This window comes from Hippocampus comes, unplaced genomic scaffold (genome assembly GCF_001891065.2).
Source record: "Hippocampus comes isolate QL1 unplaced genomic scaffold, H_comes_QL1_v1.1 scaffold99, whole genome shotgun sequence".
Classification (NCBI taxonomy): Eukaryota; Metazoa; Chordata; class Actinopteri; order Syngnathiformes; family Syngnathidae; genus Hippocampus; species Hippocampus comes.
In genome coordinates, this window is record NW_017805134.1 from 1,182,443 (window position 1) to 1,199,021 (window position 16,579).

The window sequence follows — 16,579 nt, forward strand, 5'->3', positions numbered from 1 at the left end:
GCAAATATCCTCTGTCTGTGTCTCACACTCCACTTCTATTGCAGTCTCATCTTCCTAATTCTCAGGATCTTCATTTGTATCCCTTTCCTGCTCTGAGTCCTCGCTCTGAAAATAAATGAATCCCGTGTCCTCTGACTCTCCCTCTCTGGTGCTTTCAACTTGCTCCTCTTCAAATCTCTCACCACTATCATCATCTGACTCTCTCTCTGTGTCTGGATAAATGTGTTTCTTTTTCATATAGAAATATGATGTAATGTCAGTTTTTCTTTTCATTTTTAACGTTAAATGTTTAAGTGAAGAGGAATTAGACTTAAAAATGCTACTGTTGGGGGCTTGTTTCGTTTTGTGATTTTACATTGAAAATATAAATCGTGTCGTGTCAAAATAGCACTCGTGTCGTGGTAATCTGCTCTGCGGACTGCTTCTCATTTTCCCGCTCAATTTGAAGTGGTGCAGCACACTAAAGGGTCCGACTAGAATGTTAAGCCACGCACTTTGGTTCCACCTTTCGTGTCTGCAACTCTGCGCCACTGCGTAATCTACGTTCGGAGGGGGGGCCACAGGGGGGGCCAGAGTCAGTGCTACAGGGGCACTGGCCCCCGTTGGCCCCCCCCCAGAACCGCCACTGCTGCGAGGACAGTCCGGGTGTTGTCAACGGCATCTGTCAGATGAGGTGTGAATTGTCCTTCTATTGTGAATCTTCCTTTGATGTGGTGGATATTGTCTTCCACATTTGGCCGTCTTTTGTTGTTAGAAGCGGTCATCCTGCTGTGGGGGCCCTTTTAAGAGCCGATTGTGATCTCCAGTCCAGGGGTCCGGCAGGGATCCCCCCTTGCTCGTGGCACCTTGACACCTCCTCTTCTTCAATCACACCCAAATGCCAACAGTCTCTCATTTACACTCAGAAAAACAATATTATTTGCAGTCACTCATTCCAAACCTTCACCCGAATCATCTCTAACCATGAAAGGCAGCACTGAAACAAAAGCAAGTATGTTGTGACTACTGTATATGAAAAACCGCGATGCAGCAATATTAAAGCCTATGCAGTACTGTGAATGGAAATCTCTCTCTCTCTCTCTCTCTCTCTCTCTCTCTCTCTCTCTGTTGAACGCGATGAATTTTTGCATATTGTTATGTTTTGGCTTGCATATCAGTGATGCACAATGTGATGTTTTGTGCCCGTGCAATTGTGACTGGCTGTTTGGCAGCACACATTTGCGGGCCTCCCCGCCCCAGTCATGAGCTCATTTAGCCCGCGTGTCTTCTCTGCCGTGTTTTGCCTCCGTTTGCTTGAATATGTAGGCATCTTTCTCTTGGTACTCTGCATGGCATTCAGCAGAAAGCTTCAAGGATATCTGTAATTGTATTTGCTTTGATTGTTTTCTTGGCATCCATGCTCCAAAGGCCACTGCTTTTTTAAGTGCCTTCCCATCAGGACGTGCACTGTGTCAGCTAATGGTGACCTACACCATACGTTTTTTTGTCTATGTTATTGTTTTCTTTTGTGTATCTTGTTTTAAATGCAATTTGGTGTGCTTTTTATTTTTATGAAAGTATTTTTCCCCATGTCATTTATTGTGTTTTATAATACACCAATTCTTATTCTTTATTAATTATATTTCATTTTTAGTTTGTGGTTCAATTTTTGTCTTCATATTGTACATTTTATGTTAAATATTTTGCCATGTACCTTTTTTGTCAATTCAAGTATTTTGACATTTGTACACACACGTATACACATTTTTAAATGGGTGCTCTTCCACTATACATTTCCCTGAAAGACATCACATTTTTCCGATTTTTTTTAAATGAAGGGCAGCTTGGAAATGGTCCAAAAATTTGCCAGTACATCTTGATCAAGGCCAGGTTTCTTGAGCAAGGGTTGCGGTGCAACTTGCACCACAGCATGTTTTAAACATTTAAACATTTAACTTTTAAATTATCGACAATCTTTTTTTTTTTTAAGTCATTGTAATTTTCACTTGGTTCTTTTTGCTTTTTCAGCTTTTGAATTATTATTATTTTTTTATTTTTATTTTTTTTTAATCGGTGCCTCCTGATGAAGACCCGTGAGACACCACGGTGACCTCCGGTTTACTCCGTCGTGTAGGCGTCACGATCACAAAGAGCGTTCGCTCTTTGCATATAAACATGTGCAAGTGCAGTTCAAGGACGAGGGCCCATTCATAATCAATAACTGCTAAAGGTCCTAAATGAGCACATTAGTCATGTTGACTACTTTGCTGCGTGCTTATTGATCAAGGGACAATGTCAAGTGCGATGACGGACAAAGACAAATTAGCCACAGGGAAATCGCCGTTCGCCTTGGGTCCATTTGGAGCAATATCGGCCGATCCCGCTTGTCCGCGTCTTGTCTTTTTACTCTCCCCGGTTCATATTATCGACCGGCGATTGCGACGTTCCTGCCCGTCGATACGCATCCGTTCTCCCATCAGGCAACTTGGCGGGGGAGGGAATTCAATTTGCCGGCGTTCATTCAAAACTATTTTGTTTCCTGGCTGCTGGCTGACTTCCGCGGAATGTTCTGGAAACGCAGATGTTCTCCTCCTCCGCTACTGCAAGCGTCGATACATTCAGCCGAAGCCACTAAAAGCTTTTCATATGAACAGTCCTCAACAACACAAACGCCGCTATTCGGGGCAAATGTTAGCATTTCCACTCCAAAGTCGACCACGGCCTTATGGTCTGATGTCTCGAAAGACAACCCTCAGCGATTATCATTGATTTATATTGTGTGTGTGTATGAAGAAAAAAAAATCGATCGCTTTGTGTTTGACTTATGTTTTCTATTTAATTCTTGGTGACTTTGTTTTGACTGTGCGCAATTGTCGCCACTAGATGTCACCAACGCCCCATGCAAAAGTAATTGTACTCGGTGCGTTTATCTGTGTTTGTATCAAGAGTAATCGAATACAGAGCATTTGTGCAAAATAAATATTTGGGAGAAAAGATGCGTGTTTGCATGTATTTTTTTTCAGTGCAAATGAAACAAGACATTCCCATTCAACAAAGACAATCACAACCCAACGCATGAAAACGAAACAAAATAAATCAACAAAAATAAGGTGGGTTCTTTTTTTATGATGTATTTTTTTTTAAGCATTTTTGTCAAATTTTCTGCACGTATTTGACCCTGAATGACTAGGCTAACCCTAGTTTAAAACTATACTGTGAAACCCTAACCGCAGTTTAAAACCCGACTTTGAAAGCCTGACCCTATTTGAAATCCCTTATGTTGGAACCTTAACCCAAATGTAAAACCCTACATTTAAACCCTAACCCAAGTTTCAACCCTACTTTGACAAGCTAACCGTAACACTGTATATGTCATGTGTGTCTTGATTGTGTTCCAGCTGCAGCTGGAGCGAAAGGCGATTCCCTCCAGCAGGTGCCGTGTGAGTTTCTCGACCTCTCGATATATTCACTCACTCTTGTTTTTTCATAGGCTCTTGTTTATAAGTGTTTTTGTTATTGTAGTATTGCACAAGGGGTTCATTTGCAAAGCGATTTTGGTTTCACGCCTTGTTTTTCCTGACGCTTTGTGACCAGCGACTTCAGTTCATACTTTGGTCAATGCGATTTTCTTTGGTAAATATTTTTGTGATCACCCTTTGTCTGAGCGTGCATCTTTGGAATTCTTTCACATTATTTGATTTGGTCACAACCTAACAATATATATATAAAACCCTAACCCTGATTCAAAACCCTGTTTTGTAAACCTACTTTAAAACCCTACTTTGAACCCCTAACCCAAGTTTAAAACCATACTGTGAAACCCTAAATCCAGTTTAAAGCCCCAACCCTATTTTCAATCCCTTCAAGCGATTCGTTTTTTTTCCTCCCCATTTCAAAACTGGAGTTTGTTTGCTTGGGTTATCTTTCTCTGACACTCGTAAACATTTACGTGAGGAAGGTATATATGAATGAAGATAAAAATGTGTGCAGCGATGAAATACTTTTTCACAACGCTGTTCGATGGTTTCACATGCAGATGCGCATCTTTTTGTAATTCGATCTTTTGCCTCAAGCAGCCGAGGGACCAGCCTGTTTTGCAAGAATGCTTGGCAGTACACCCAGTTATGCACAAGAGGTTGAATTGATGAAGCTGCGAAGGCTCTTCTTTCTGCCAGATGTTTTGGAACAAAGCACTCCATATTTCGGGGAAATTGGGTCATCAACAGGAAGTCTGTTCATGAAAACGGGGAGTCTATCAGGAGGCCCGTGAAAGGGACCCACTGTGCGTAGGGGCGATTGAAACGTTCGCATCGAGGACTTGCGATATCACCAGGGTAACAGAATTCTTGGCAAAGAAGACAGTCAGAGGTCACCTCAATCGGACAGAAAGGGAATGAACAGTAGAGTGGAGAAGCACACACACACAAGCAAGAGCATCAACAGAGACAGTCCGTGGAGTGTGAGCGCTGCGACAGTGTGAGTGGCAGCCATGAGAAGTAAAACAACATTTTGGGACTTTTGGGGGACTAAAACGGAGCAAGTGGAGATTGTGAGACAAGCTGGTCAGCTGAAGCCTTTAACTACAGAACTGTGAGTCCGACGCAGTCAACAACTACCTTTCAGCATTTTGATGATTGTACTGTATACATTTTCGCACATGTTCAATGAGACGCACTTGAGGGGAGGAAACTAACCAAGAAAGTACTGTTGGCAACGCATTGCACTTGTTAGCAAACTGTAAAACTTTTTTTTTTTTTTTTTTTTTTTGTCATTTAATATTTTTGTCCAGGCAACTCAATGGCCGAATGGGTTAGCATGACTGCTCAGCAGTTTTGAACGACAAAACTCAAATCTATCCTTCCTGTGTGGGCTTTGTATGTTTGTCCTGTGCTGAGTGGGTTGGTCCCCACGAGGGTGGCGGCCATGCTGGACCCAGCTGTCTTCGAGCAGTAGGCGGGGTACACTCTGAACTGGTTGCCAGCCGAACACAGGGCACACATAGACAAACAACTATCAGCACTCATACTCACACCTAGGGACAATTTAGAGTGTTCAATCAACTTGCCGTGCAGGTTTTTGGAATGTGTGAGAAAATCGAAGTACCCGGAGAAAACGGACGCGGGGAACATGCAAACTCCACACAGGAAAGGGCAGCACCTGGAATTGGACCCCGGGCTTCCGCACTATGGGGCGGAAGTGCTAACCAGTCGACCACCGTGCCACCTTATATATACATAATACAACACATTGTTTGAATTGTTTTGCGGCCCTCTTTTTGCATGCTCTGAAGGAGATTTGGAGAAAACCCACGCGGGGACGGGGAGAACATGCAAACTCCACACAGGAAAGGGCAGTGCCTGGAATTGGACCCCGGGCTTCCATACTATGGGGCGGAAGTGCTAACCAGTCGACCACCGTGCCACCTTATATATACATAATACAACATGTTTGAATTGTTTTGCGGCCCTCTTTTTGCATGCACTGAAGGAGATTTCATTTCCACACACAGGAAGATGTTGCTAGGTAACCGTGATCTGCGGGAACAGCTGCAGAATAGCAAGATGGTATCTCTGCTGCCTCCTGTTGGGACAGAAGTCTTTCGGAAGTTTACCGCTGGCTCGCTGAAGGAGATCCAACGACGTCGTGAAGTCAAAGAAAAGGAACGACAGAAAGGAAAAGATGACAGCGTCCTGGTAGAGTTCGCGGTTTGCCTTCGAGAGACAAATTCGGCGCTACTTGAAGGGGAACGCGTGGCTGGGAATTTGTCATCTGATTGGTTATTTCTGTGATTGGCAGGTGATAGAGGAGCAGCAGAATCCAACAGCCGACTTGGAGAGCGGGAAGCCCCTCCCATTCATCTTTGGTGACCCAGCCCCTGAATTTGTCAACACCCCACTGGAGGATCTGGATCCCTTCTACCAATCAAAGAAGGTCTCGCAACTGGATCCCGTTGAACAAATTCCGCGCCTCTGCAGATTTTTTTTTTTTTGGTCCTGATCCACTCTCTGACTTTCTGTTGTCTCTCCAGAGGTTTATTGTTCTGGATGGACAAAAGGTCATCCACAGATTTAATGCCGATCCTGCTTGCTATCTGCTGAGTGCTTCCAACCTCATGAGGACCACTGCTATTAAGATCCTCCTTCACTCATATCCTTTACGACGCAGGTGTCAAACTCAAGGCCCGGGGGCCCGCTCTTGCCCGCCACATCATTTTGTATTGCCCACAAAAAAAAAAACAAATCAGGCATGTCACCTTCCACGATGTTTGCAAAAACCCGCACCAATCGTCTTATTAAAATAATAATAATAATAATCCGTTGAGAGATTCATTCAAATCATATTGAAAAAGCACGACACAAAAATGTCTTAATGTTGTTGAGATCCATCCATTTTCTAACACATTTATCCTCGCGAGAATAAACGGAGCCCAGCCCCGCTATCTTCAGGCAAAGTCAGGCGAGAGCCAGAATCGAACCCTCCACCCCTGTACTGTGAGCCCGACATGCTAACCATTCGCCCACCGTGCCGCCCGTTGTTGAGATCAAATAAAGCAGACGAACAAAGGACCGAAAGATACCGCATCCATGTATCGCTCTATCCGTCGAGCTGTCCATCTGTCTGTTCACCGCGTGCTTGTTTGTTCCTTCACAAAATTCCACCTTTTTCCATGCTTTCATCCTGCTAACAGTTTTGACCAATTGTGTTTTCATGACGATGGCCGAGCCACCGGAGTGGAGCAAGTTTGCCAAGTGAGTTACACGGGAAATATTGACAGCGCTCTGTGTGTGTTTTTTGTGTGTGTGTGTGTGAGAGAGAGAGAGATTATTATTTGGAAAAGCAAAATTTGGAGGGAAGAAAGTCAACAAAAAAAACGAAGTATTTGCATGCACAAATAAATTTTTTAAAAGCCCGCGTGTCGTTGAACAGGTCCACTTTTATCGCCATCTACGTCTTTGAGGTGCTCGTCAAAGTTGCGGCCCGAGGTTTCTGCGTCGGTCAGTTCACCTTCCTCAGTGATCCGTGGAACTGGCTGGACTTGATAATCATCAGCACGGCGTAACGCACAATCACACATTCACGCATCCCACGATGATGATGATGATGATGATGATGATGGCCTAAAGAAGAAGATGCTCTGTTTTCAGATATCTGACAGAAATGGTACAGGCGGGAATTGTTTCTGCTTTCCAAGTCCTTCCGGCTCTAAAGCTCATCTCAGCCATACCTGGTGTGTGCGCATGTGTGTGAACGTGCGTGAACGATCACGAGACTCGCCATTTTATTTATTTATTTTTTTTTTTAATCTTATCAGATGTGAAGAAAGCACTGGGAGCACTGGGGCAAACTGTCAAGAAGATGGCCCACGTCATCGTCCTGAGCCTCGTGTGCCTCAGTGTCCTGGCCGCGCTCGCACTCCATAACTTTATGGGCCACTTGCAGCAAAAGTGTGTCATGATGCTACCGAGCAACTACTCATCCGAAGTCTCTGATTATACACAGTACATCAACAACCCTGGTGTGAAACTGATGATTGTTTTTGGGTTGTTTTTTTTTTTTCTGTCACATGCGTGATATCGATTTGAAATTGTCACATATATGTGTGCCTGCCAGGAAACTATTATTTTCTGCCCGGACATAATGATGCTCTGCTGTGTGGAAACAGGTCTGGTGCTGGGTATGTGTACGGGTAACACACACTCACTGTCCAACCTGGGCTGAGCAGTGGTGAAGACGTGTCGACATTTGCTTGTTTAGGATGTGTCCAGAGGGGTATATGTGTTTGAGAGCGGGGCCCAACCCAAATTACGGCTTCACGAACTACGATTCCTTTGGTTGGGCTTTCCTGGCTCTCTTCAGAATGATGACTCAGGACTTCTGGGAGAACCTTTTGCAATTGGTCAGTGACGAGATGTTTGTAGATCACGTACGGTAACCGTCGCCAGCTCCGTACATGACTCTTTCACCGGTTTGTCTTTGCAGACGTTGCGCTCAGCCGGTCAAGCCTATGCCATCACCTTCTTGGTCGACATTGTGCTGGGCTCTTTTTGCCTCTGCAGTCTCATTGTGGCGGTGGTCGCCAGGGCGTTTGTGGAGCAGAAGCAGGCGGAGACGGCCGAGGCCAAGCGGAAGAGCAAAGAATATGCTCTTGTTTTGGAGGCGCTGAAGGATCAAGAGAAGGTTAGGTGATGTGGAGCTTAACGATGTCGTGTTTTGGATCCAATTCGGCTGAGCGGAGTCTGTGTGCGTGTGTGTGTGCGTGTGTGTGTGTTTGTAGGTGGATGGGAATTCTTGCCTCACTGAGAAGCAGGATTCATCAGCAGCAGGTGTTAATACACACACACACACACACACACACACACACACACACACACACACGCACACACACAAATATGTGACAAGATCAAAACCACCCAAAACTTAAAACAGGAAGAAAAGCTCCAGCAGTGGATGTCGTGCACTGCGCAACTCATCTGCGTTGATCGTGATTAGATCAAGACTATTCAAAAGTCAATTTTTGTTTGTTTTCTTTATTTATTTTTCAGCGTGTGAGGATGAGCAACGGCCACGCTCACCGTGCTGCCGCACTTTCGCCGACATCTTCCTCAAGTGGACCTGTTGCAACCGTTGCCGGGCTCAGCAGCGACTCCGCCGTTTTGTCACCGATCCCTTCTTCGATCTCTTCATTGTCCTGTGCATCGTGCTCAACGTCATTTTCATGGCCATGGAGCATTTTCCAATGATGCAAGAGTTTGAGGAGCTGCTCTCCATTGCTGGGCTGGTCAGTGTGGAGTTGGAGTAGTTGTCCTTGGTCCTGTATACGGATGGAGGGAATAACACTCGCTCGGGTTGTTTATGTTCTCCTCTTGATCTCTCACCTCGTCACTGTCTCAGGTGTTCACGGCGATTTTTGCAGTTGAGGTGGTCCTAAAATTTCTGGCCATGGGTCCCTACCTCTTCTTCCAGGTTACTATTTCTGTTTTCGGCAACTTGATTGACTTACCCGTGACAACAAATGGCAAATATGACTTCCAGTCGTTCTCATGATTCCAGGTTGGGTGGAACGTTTTTGACACCATCATTGCTGCCGTTACCGTGCTCGAGTTGGGATTGGCGGACATTTCCGGGCTGAGCATTTTGAGACTGGTGAGTTTCATCGCTTGACTCACACCATCTTCCCAATTGCCTTCCGGATACAATGAAATGTCTGGCTTGGTCTGCTCTCTAGTTCTGCGTGATGAGAGTGTTTAGGTTGGCCAGGTGGTGGCCAACCTTCAACGCTTTGCTAAAGCTCATCGGAAGTTCCTTGGGTGTTGTGAGGAACTTCACCCTGCTCCTGGCCATCATCACCTTCACATTTTCGGTGATCGGAATGCAGCTCTTTGGACAGGACTACAAAGAAAATGTCTGCCGCATCTCAAAAGACTGCTTGCTTCCTCGCTGGCACATGGTGGATTTCTTCCACTCCTTCCTCGTCACCTTCCGAATTCTTTGCGGAGAGTGGATTGAGACAATGTGGGATTGCATGGAGGTGGCGGGTCAGCCCGGATGTCTTATCTTCTATCTATTTGTGGTGGTCATCGGAAAGCTGGCGGTGAGTCATCGCGGACGGAACAACTTTCCTGATCATCTGAGACCTGTTCCAGACTCTTGGATTTTATTTTATTTTTTTACGTGTTCCCCATCTCCATGCAGGTTTTGAGTCTGTTCCTGGCCTTGTTGATAAAATCTCCCCATGGAGCTCGTCGCACAGCTTCAGCGGTAGAAGGACAAAACAATCTGCGGATCGCCTTAAACCGGATAAGAGGGGCTTTCATCGGCATAAAGTCCCAAGTCCTGGGTCATACGGACAAGAAGACGGAATTGAAGCCCCAATCAGGAATCAATCTATATCCTCCTGGTAGGAGCCAAATTGAATTTGTTCCCACCACCGTAGTTCATCACGCAATCGAATGCCATTCTCAGTTTTAGGACTTAAAAGTGACAAGGTGGACCAGAAGGAGTTCTTGGCACTTACTTTTGTAAGTTCAGAAGAGTCAGAATCAGAGGTCAAGGACCTTGGCTCTCATCAAACCTCCAAAAGTGCTTCTCAAACATCCGGAAATCAAGACAATGATGAAGAAAAGGACTTGCAAGTAAGCTCGTCATCATCTTTGATGTAAAAGCAACACACCGAAGGGCGCTCAAATGAAATATCTTGTTTGCTAGAACGGCGACTCGTTAGTGGGCACGCACAAACGTGATGACCAAGACACGCCTGCCAAGTGCTTCTGTGACCGTATGAATGCACACGCACACACTCAAGTTACCACTGAAAACGAAGAGCCGATCGAAGGTTTTGCATGCCGCATGCGCGCGCGTGTGTGTGTGTGTGTGTGTGTGTGTGTGTGTGTGTGTGTGTGTGTGTGTGTGTGTGTGTGTGTGTGTGTGTGTTTCAGAGTGTTACCGGTGCTGTCCCATCTTGAACATGGACTCATGTCCGTCTGGACTGCGAACCTGGTTAAATTTGAGGCGTGCGTGTGTCGCCGTGGTTGAACACAAATATTTTGAGGCATTCATTACCTTTGTGATCCTACTGAGCAGCGTAGCTCTGGTAAGTATTCGTCCCTTTTTGTGACGTCATTGACGCATCGGTATATTCAAATGTTGATGGTTGCAAATGTATCCTGGAGCGCAGGCCGTTGAAGATATCCACCTGGAGAAGCGATGGCTGCTAAAGACCATTTTGGTGTACGCCGATCAGGTGTTCACGTTTGTGTTCGTGCTGGAGATGCTTCTGAGGTGGTTCGCCGGCGGATTGAAAAAGTACTTTAGCAACCCCTGGTGCCGGCTGGACTTCCTCGTCGTGCTTGTAAGACACACACAGTCTCATAAACGCGTACATTCCAGATACATGCAAGAGTAACGCGCCAAGCTAGCGGCGTGATACGAACGCGACCAAATACAGTGGTAGCTCTACTTACGAACGTCTCTTCATGGAAAATTTTCAAGTTACGAAACGCCTCAACCTGACAATATTGCCTCTTGTTACGAAAGAAATTTCAACTTATGAAAGGTAAAAAAATACATTATGGGCTGCTACTAACAGCTCCGAGTTTCCTGAACGCAACATACTTATTTGCTGCTCTGCCATTGGCTATTACCGAGCATCTTTCTGGCATCCGATATGCTGAGAGGTACCTCTACCGGATGTGTATGTGTGGAGATAGATAAATAGACAAACCTGTGTCAAGCAGCGTCCTCGTCATTCATGAAGCGGGAAAAAACCGATGAGGACGCAGTTAAAATTTTAAAATTACCATCATTTTTATTCTTTATGCAATTCTTTGTTGTTTGCATTACGCACAACTCTCATTTATTGTGCAATAATGTGAATGTAACATGTATTGCTTACATATTTTCATGCATTTTTATGCTTTAGAAAAGATTTATGTCTGAATTTTGCGGGGCTTTGGAGCAGATTAGGGCATTTGCATGGAAAACGCGTCTCTACTTACAAACTTTTCTAGTGAAGAATTTTTTTCCAGAACATATTATTCTATATTCTAATCGCCCCACGGGGATAAATAAAGTTTTCTGAATCTGAATCTGAATCTGAATATTAATTTCGTAAGTAGAGGTGCCACTGGTTTGTAAGACAGAGCGAGACAAGCGTAACGCAACCCAAACTTTGTTGTTATGTGCCAGATATCTCTGCTTTCCTCGACTGCTACCATTTTGGGAATTCCTCAGCTGGAGGCCATCAAGTCACTGAGGACAGTGAGACCTCTGAGGCTCTTGTCTCGCTTTGATGGCGCAAAGGTGAGCAAGACAGCAGAGCGCCACCCGTCCACACGGACTCATGTGTTCACGAGTCGTTTTCGCTGGTCCTCAGGTGGTGGTGACAACACTGTTCGCAGCCTTCCCGTTCATCTTGGACGTGCTGCTGGCTTGTCTGACTTTGTGGTTGATATTCGGCATCGTAGGAGTGAATATGTTTGCAGGAAAGTTTTTTTATTGCATCAACGCCACTTACCAAGACGTATTTCACACCCAAGACATCAACAACAAGACGGACTGTATCTATCTGATCGAAGAAAACTTCACCGAAGTCAGATGGAAGAATTCCCCCATCAATTTTGACAACGTTGGGATCGCTTACCTGTCACTCCTGCAAGTGGTCAGTTAAAAAAAGTCGAGCAGATCTATAAAGTCCGGTTGCATACATACGCTGGATGCAATCCGTATTGTAAATATAATGCGGCGGAACGGTATACGGCCCACGATTATTCAATGTGTATCCAACGGGTCAGTAGGCAACATCTGGTATGCGGTCAAAAGTTTGGAAACACTTCTGAATTCAAATGGTCTCACATTCAAAAGGGAAGAAATTCAAACTATATCAATCTTTTTTGGGTTTCACGAATAATTCCATCAATTTTTCTCCATAATCTCACTGACTCAACAGTTTGATGATTTGACATGAAAGGTTGACCTCATTGTTTGCTTGATTGACTGACTCTTTCTCTCAGGCGACTTTCAAAGGCTGGATGGACATAATGTATTCCGCAATGGACTCCAAATGGGTTAGTAACTCCGTACGCGGTCACGGTTACTGCAAATAGAATTTCAAGACCAATTTAAAGAACGATGGCTAACATACCTTGTCCTGTATGTGTTTGTGCGTGCGTGTACGTGACCCGTGCGACTGCATGCAGGTTGATTCGCAGCCAGAGTACGAGGCAAACGCGTACATGATCATCTATTTTATCATTTTCATCATCTTCGGCTCCTTCTTCACTTTCAACTTCCTCATCGGCGCCATCTTCGAGCACCTCAAGCAGCACAAAGCCAAGATAGGTTTACTCACGCGTGCACGCAATGTTCTACTTGTGTCCTCGCATTCATTTGAAGGGGCTTTGTTGTGTTTGTTTACTTGGGAGCCATAGGTCTTTTCATGACAGAAGAACAGATGAAATTATACAATTCCCTGAAGACTTTAAGCTGTAAGAAACCCCGAGTGACCATTCCCCGACCACAAGTGAGTCCAACTCCTACTCGGCTTCAAAAGACACATTGTGAGTCATCGTTTCAGTGGGTTGCAATTTTTCTGCCGTTTTGTCATTGTGTCCGTCGTCAGAATAAGATTCGGGGGTTGCTCTTTGACCTCGTGACCAAAGACGCCTTCGATATCTTCTTCATGGTGTTCGCTTGCGTCCAAGTGGTCGTCATGATGGTGGAAACGTGGGACCAGAGCCCTGAAAAGGATTTTATTTTACATTGGATTCACTTTGCCATCATCCTCCTCTTCACCGCCGAGTTCGTGCTGAAGGTCACCGCCCTCGGACGACATTACTTTGCGTTTGGATGGAACATCTTTGACTTTGTGCTGGTCATCCTCTTCATTTTGGGTGAGTCAACAGACGATGTACATTGTGGCGAGACTAATATTACCACATCGTTAAGGCTGTAGAGCGGTTTTGAGTCGTTTATTATAAGGGGTCAAAATGAAGGAGCAAAGCAATCGGGTCTTCTTTCTCATGAGCACTTTTGAAACAGTAATTCATGCCTTTGTCACATCCCGGCTGGATTACTGCAATGCACTTTACTTTGGAGTCAGACAATCCTCCATGAAATGTCTCCAGTTGGTCCATAATGCTGCTGCTCGCCTCTTGACTGGTACTCGTAAGAGGGAGCACATAACTCCGACTCTGGCATCCCTTCACTGGCTCCCGATACATTTTAGAGTTTTTTTTTTAACATCCCGTTATTCATTTTTCACTTGGGGAAAAGAGCTCACGAGTGGATGATATTTCAAGCGATCGCTAGTAGTGGTAGCAGATAGTATGTGTGGCCCAATCCATAGACGTCGATTGACATAGATGAGTCTACATTTGCCGTTGATTGAATCGTTTGATTAACTTTGATTAACGTTTCATCTTTCAGGATTGTTCCTGTCAGACCTGCTCGAAAAGTACTTCCTCTACTCACCCGCAGTCTTCAGTGTGATCCGACTGACCCGCGTCTGCCGAATCATTCATCTCTTCCGCGTAGCTAAGGGAGCGCGAAAACTGCTCAGGGTTTTGATGAGGTCACTTCCTGCCCTTTTTAACATCGGGCTCTTCCACTTTGTCATCATGTTCACGTTCTCCGTCTTTGGCATGAAGTACTTTGCGTATGTGAAGAAAGGAGGTATGATAGACGACGTGTTTAACTTCGAGACATTCGGGAGCAGCATTATCTCTTTGTTTGCCATCACGACGACCGCCGGGTGGGACGGTTTGCTCCATAACACCATGCAAAAGCCACCGGACTGCAATCCGTACAAAGAAAACGCCGGATCGCCTGTCAGGGGAGACTGCAGTAGCCCGGCGGTGGGCATCGTCTTCTTCACGTCCTACGTTATCTTGTCTGTCCTGGTGGCGGTCATCATGTACATCGTCGTCATTTTGGAAAACTTCAATATGGCCGCAGAGGGCAGCGCCGATGAGCTCCGCGAAGCCGACTTTGAGATGTTTTGTGAAACCTGGGAGAAGTTTGACCCAAAAGGATCACGTTTTATTCACTCCAGGTGAGCTGCACCCGCACGATTTTTATTTTGTGCAATACTGGGGTTTTTTGCCATCATCATCAAAACTGAAACAAAGTCAAAAAATTTTGGTTCTGCCGAGTTTCTGCATGGGCGTGTCTAGAACTGTATTAGAGTAGGAATCATTTCGGACACATCAGACCTCCGTTGAAGGGCTTCTCAATCTTTTTGGAACCATCCAATTGAGAAAATACAGTCTTCTGGGAGGTCCTGGTTGTATAGCGAGCTTTAAAAATAAAAGATGTTCATGTGCAACCGACTACGCTTGCTGTTGAACTTTTAGCCAGCTGTCAGATTTCTGCGATGATCTGAAAGAACCGCTGAGGATTGCCAAACCAAACACAATCAAAGTGATCAGCATGGATTTGCCTCTGGCTTCTGGGGACAAGATCCATTGCCTAGACCTCCTTGTGGCCCTCACTGCTCAGGTCATGTAATTTCCATTTTTTTTTTCAAAACCCATTCATGCATCCCGTAACCTGATAACATGATAAGCTGCCCATTGTAGTAATCGCTGTCCCTGAAAGGGTTAACGTTGTCTTGCTCAATGTTCCATGTGTGTCCAGGTGCAGGGAATTTCGGGTGAGATGGACAAGCTAAAAGCTAGGATGGAGAAAAGGCTCAAGGCCCGCAGCCCCTCAAAAGTCATGGTCTGTTCTCCTTTCTTCTACCGTCCGAAACGATGACATGGTTATTTTTTCCGCATTTCGGGCCGCGGCGTTATTTCTGACAAGTTGTCCCCCGCAGGACTCCTATGAACCGATCAGCAGCACTCTGAAAAGAAAGCGGGAAGATGTGGCGGCAACTGTCATCCAGAGAGCATACAGGAAACACGCCGGGCAGTCACCAGTCAAAGTGGGGGAGGCCGCTCGTCCCGGCGGCATCCCGCAGGATGGAGATGAAGAGCAGTAGGTTCAGGTGCAGCCCGCTAGCGTACGCTGACAACCTGACGCGTTTCATCATCTGGTTACAGTCTTTCTTGATGAAAAATGCTATCTTGAAGAATTTCATCCAATGGTATCAAGCTAACTAATCGTTGTAATCTTGCATCCTGCTTTATTAACCCGAAAAGAGAAGAGGAGAACACACTAAAATCCATCTTAGTCTTTGCTCTTAGACAGCATTGTTATCGTGGCCGCTGAAGTTCAAATAAGCATCCATGTAGAACTATACAGTATACATACAATATATCGATTTTTTTGTATTATTATTTCACAAGGGTGCACTGGTTAGTGCGTCGGCCTCACAGTCCACAGGTGCAGGGTTCGATTCCGGTTTGTGCCTTCCTGGGTGGAGTTTGCATGTTCTCCCAGTGCCTGTGTGAGTTTTCTCCGGGTAACCCGGTTTTTCCTCCCACATTCCAAAAACATGCACGGCAGGTTAATGGAACACTTCTAAATTGTCCCCAAGTGTGAGTGTGAGCGTGGATGGTTGTTCGTCTCTGTGTGCCCTGCGATTGGATGGCAACCAGTTCAGGGTGTCCCCCCGCCTACTGCCCAAAGATGGCTGGGATAGGCTCCAGCACGCCCCGCGACCCTTGTGAGGATTAGCGGATCAGAAAATGGATGGATGGATTGATTACTGCACAACAAAAATGTGAGGAGAATGTCCAAGTTCTTGTTGACGCATGTTTGGATTTCGTTCGGAGGGATTAATATGTTTATGGAAGTCAGTGTTTTTGTTTCTGACTTTTGTTGCCTAACTTTTTTTCATCCATTATGGAAAGATGAATAAATGTGACTTTGTGCTTTGCTATGATGCGTTTGGTGACTTTTTCAAATCTTGCACTCTTGGAAATGGGCCTTCTTTGCGGGTCTCCGTGGAAAATCAAGGTCACCTCATGGCCACATCACGGTCTTGTTCATCACAGGCTCTCGTCACCACGGAGACGAAATGGGGGCACTGATGGTTAAATGCAAGGCCCCGTATCGGCTGTCGGACCGCAGTGAATATGGACACAACTTGAAGGTCACAACGATGAGCCCACAAGTACAAACAGTTAGCTGGAATGGAAAGAAACGGAGCTCCACGTGA

The 16,579-nt window shown here is 45.4% G+C and overlaps 1 protein-coding gene and 1 long non-coding RNA gene across 3 annotated transcripts in view; both read left to right on the forward strand.

Annotated features, from left to right (window-relative positions):
- LOC109513767 (uncharacterized) overlaps positions 1-3,835 on the forward strand; it is a 7,409-nt gene extending 3,574 nt beyond the window's left edge. Inside the window, exon 3 of the long non-coding RNA XR_002167853.1 lies at positions 3,003-3,835. This is a non-coding gene — a long non-coding RNA (uncharacterized LOC109513767). The remainder of the gene's footprint in view (positions 1-3,002) is intronic.
- Positions 3,836-4,218: 383 nt separating this feature from the next.
- LOC109513714 (sodium channel protein type 4 subunit alpha B-like) lies at positions 4,219-15,616 on the forward strand. 2 transcript variants are annotated; one of them, XM_019866316.1, is made up of 31 exons: positions 4,219-4,569; positions 5,489-5,684; positions 5,776-5,910; positions 6,008-6,126; positions 6,639-6,728; positions 6,907-7,035; positions 7,125-7,207; positions 7,292-7,495; positions 7,591-7,654; positions 7,735-7,876; positions 7,960-8,157; positions 8,255-8,303; positions 8,523-8,758; positions 8,872-8,943; positions 9,031-9,123; positions 9,206-9,571; positions 9,673-9,877; positions 9,943-10,112; positions 10,186-10,255; positions 10,416-10,570; positions 10,655-10,828; positions 11,665-11,778; positions 11,852-12,136; positions 12,489-12,542; positions 12,675-12,812; positions 12,893-12,997; positions 13,097-13,367; positions 13,903-14,527; positions 14,829-14,973; positions 15,112-15,195; positions 15,293-15,616. In XM_019866316.1, exons 1-31 carry the CDS (start codon positions 4,469-4,471, stop codon positions 15,455-15,457), a joined length of 5,037 nt encoding a protein of 1,678 aa, XP_019721875.1. In that variant the 5' UTR covers positions 4,219-4,468; the 3' UTR covers positions 15,458-15,616. The 2 variants fall into 2 exon arrangements, with proteins under 2 accessions (XP_019721875.1, XP_019721876.1); XM_019866317.1 differs by having other exon boundaries at positions 5,489-5,672.
- The last annotated feature ends 963 nt before the right edge of the window (positions 15,617-16,579 follow it).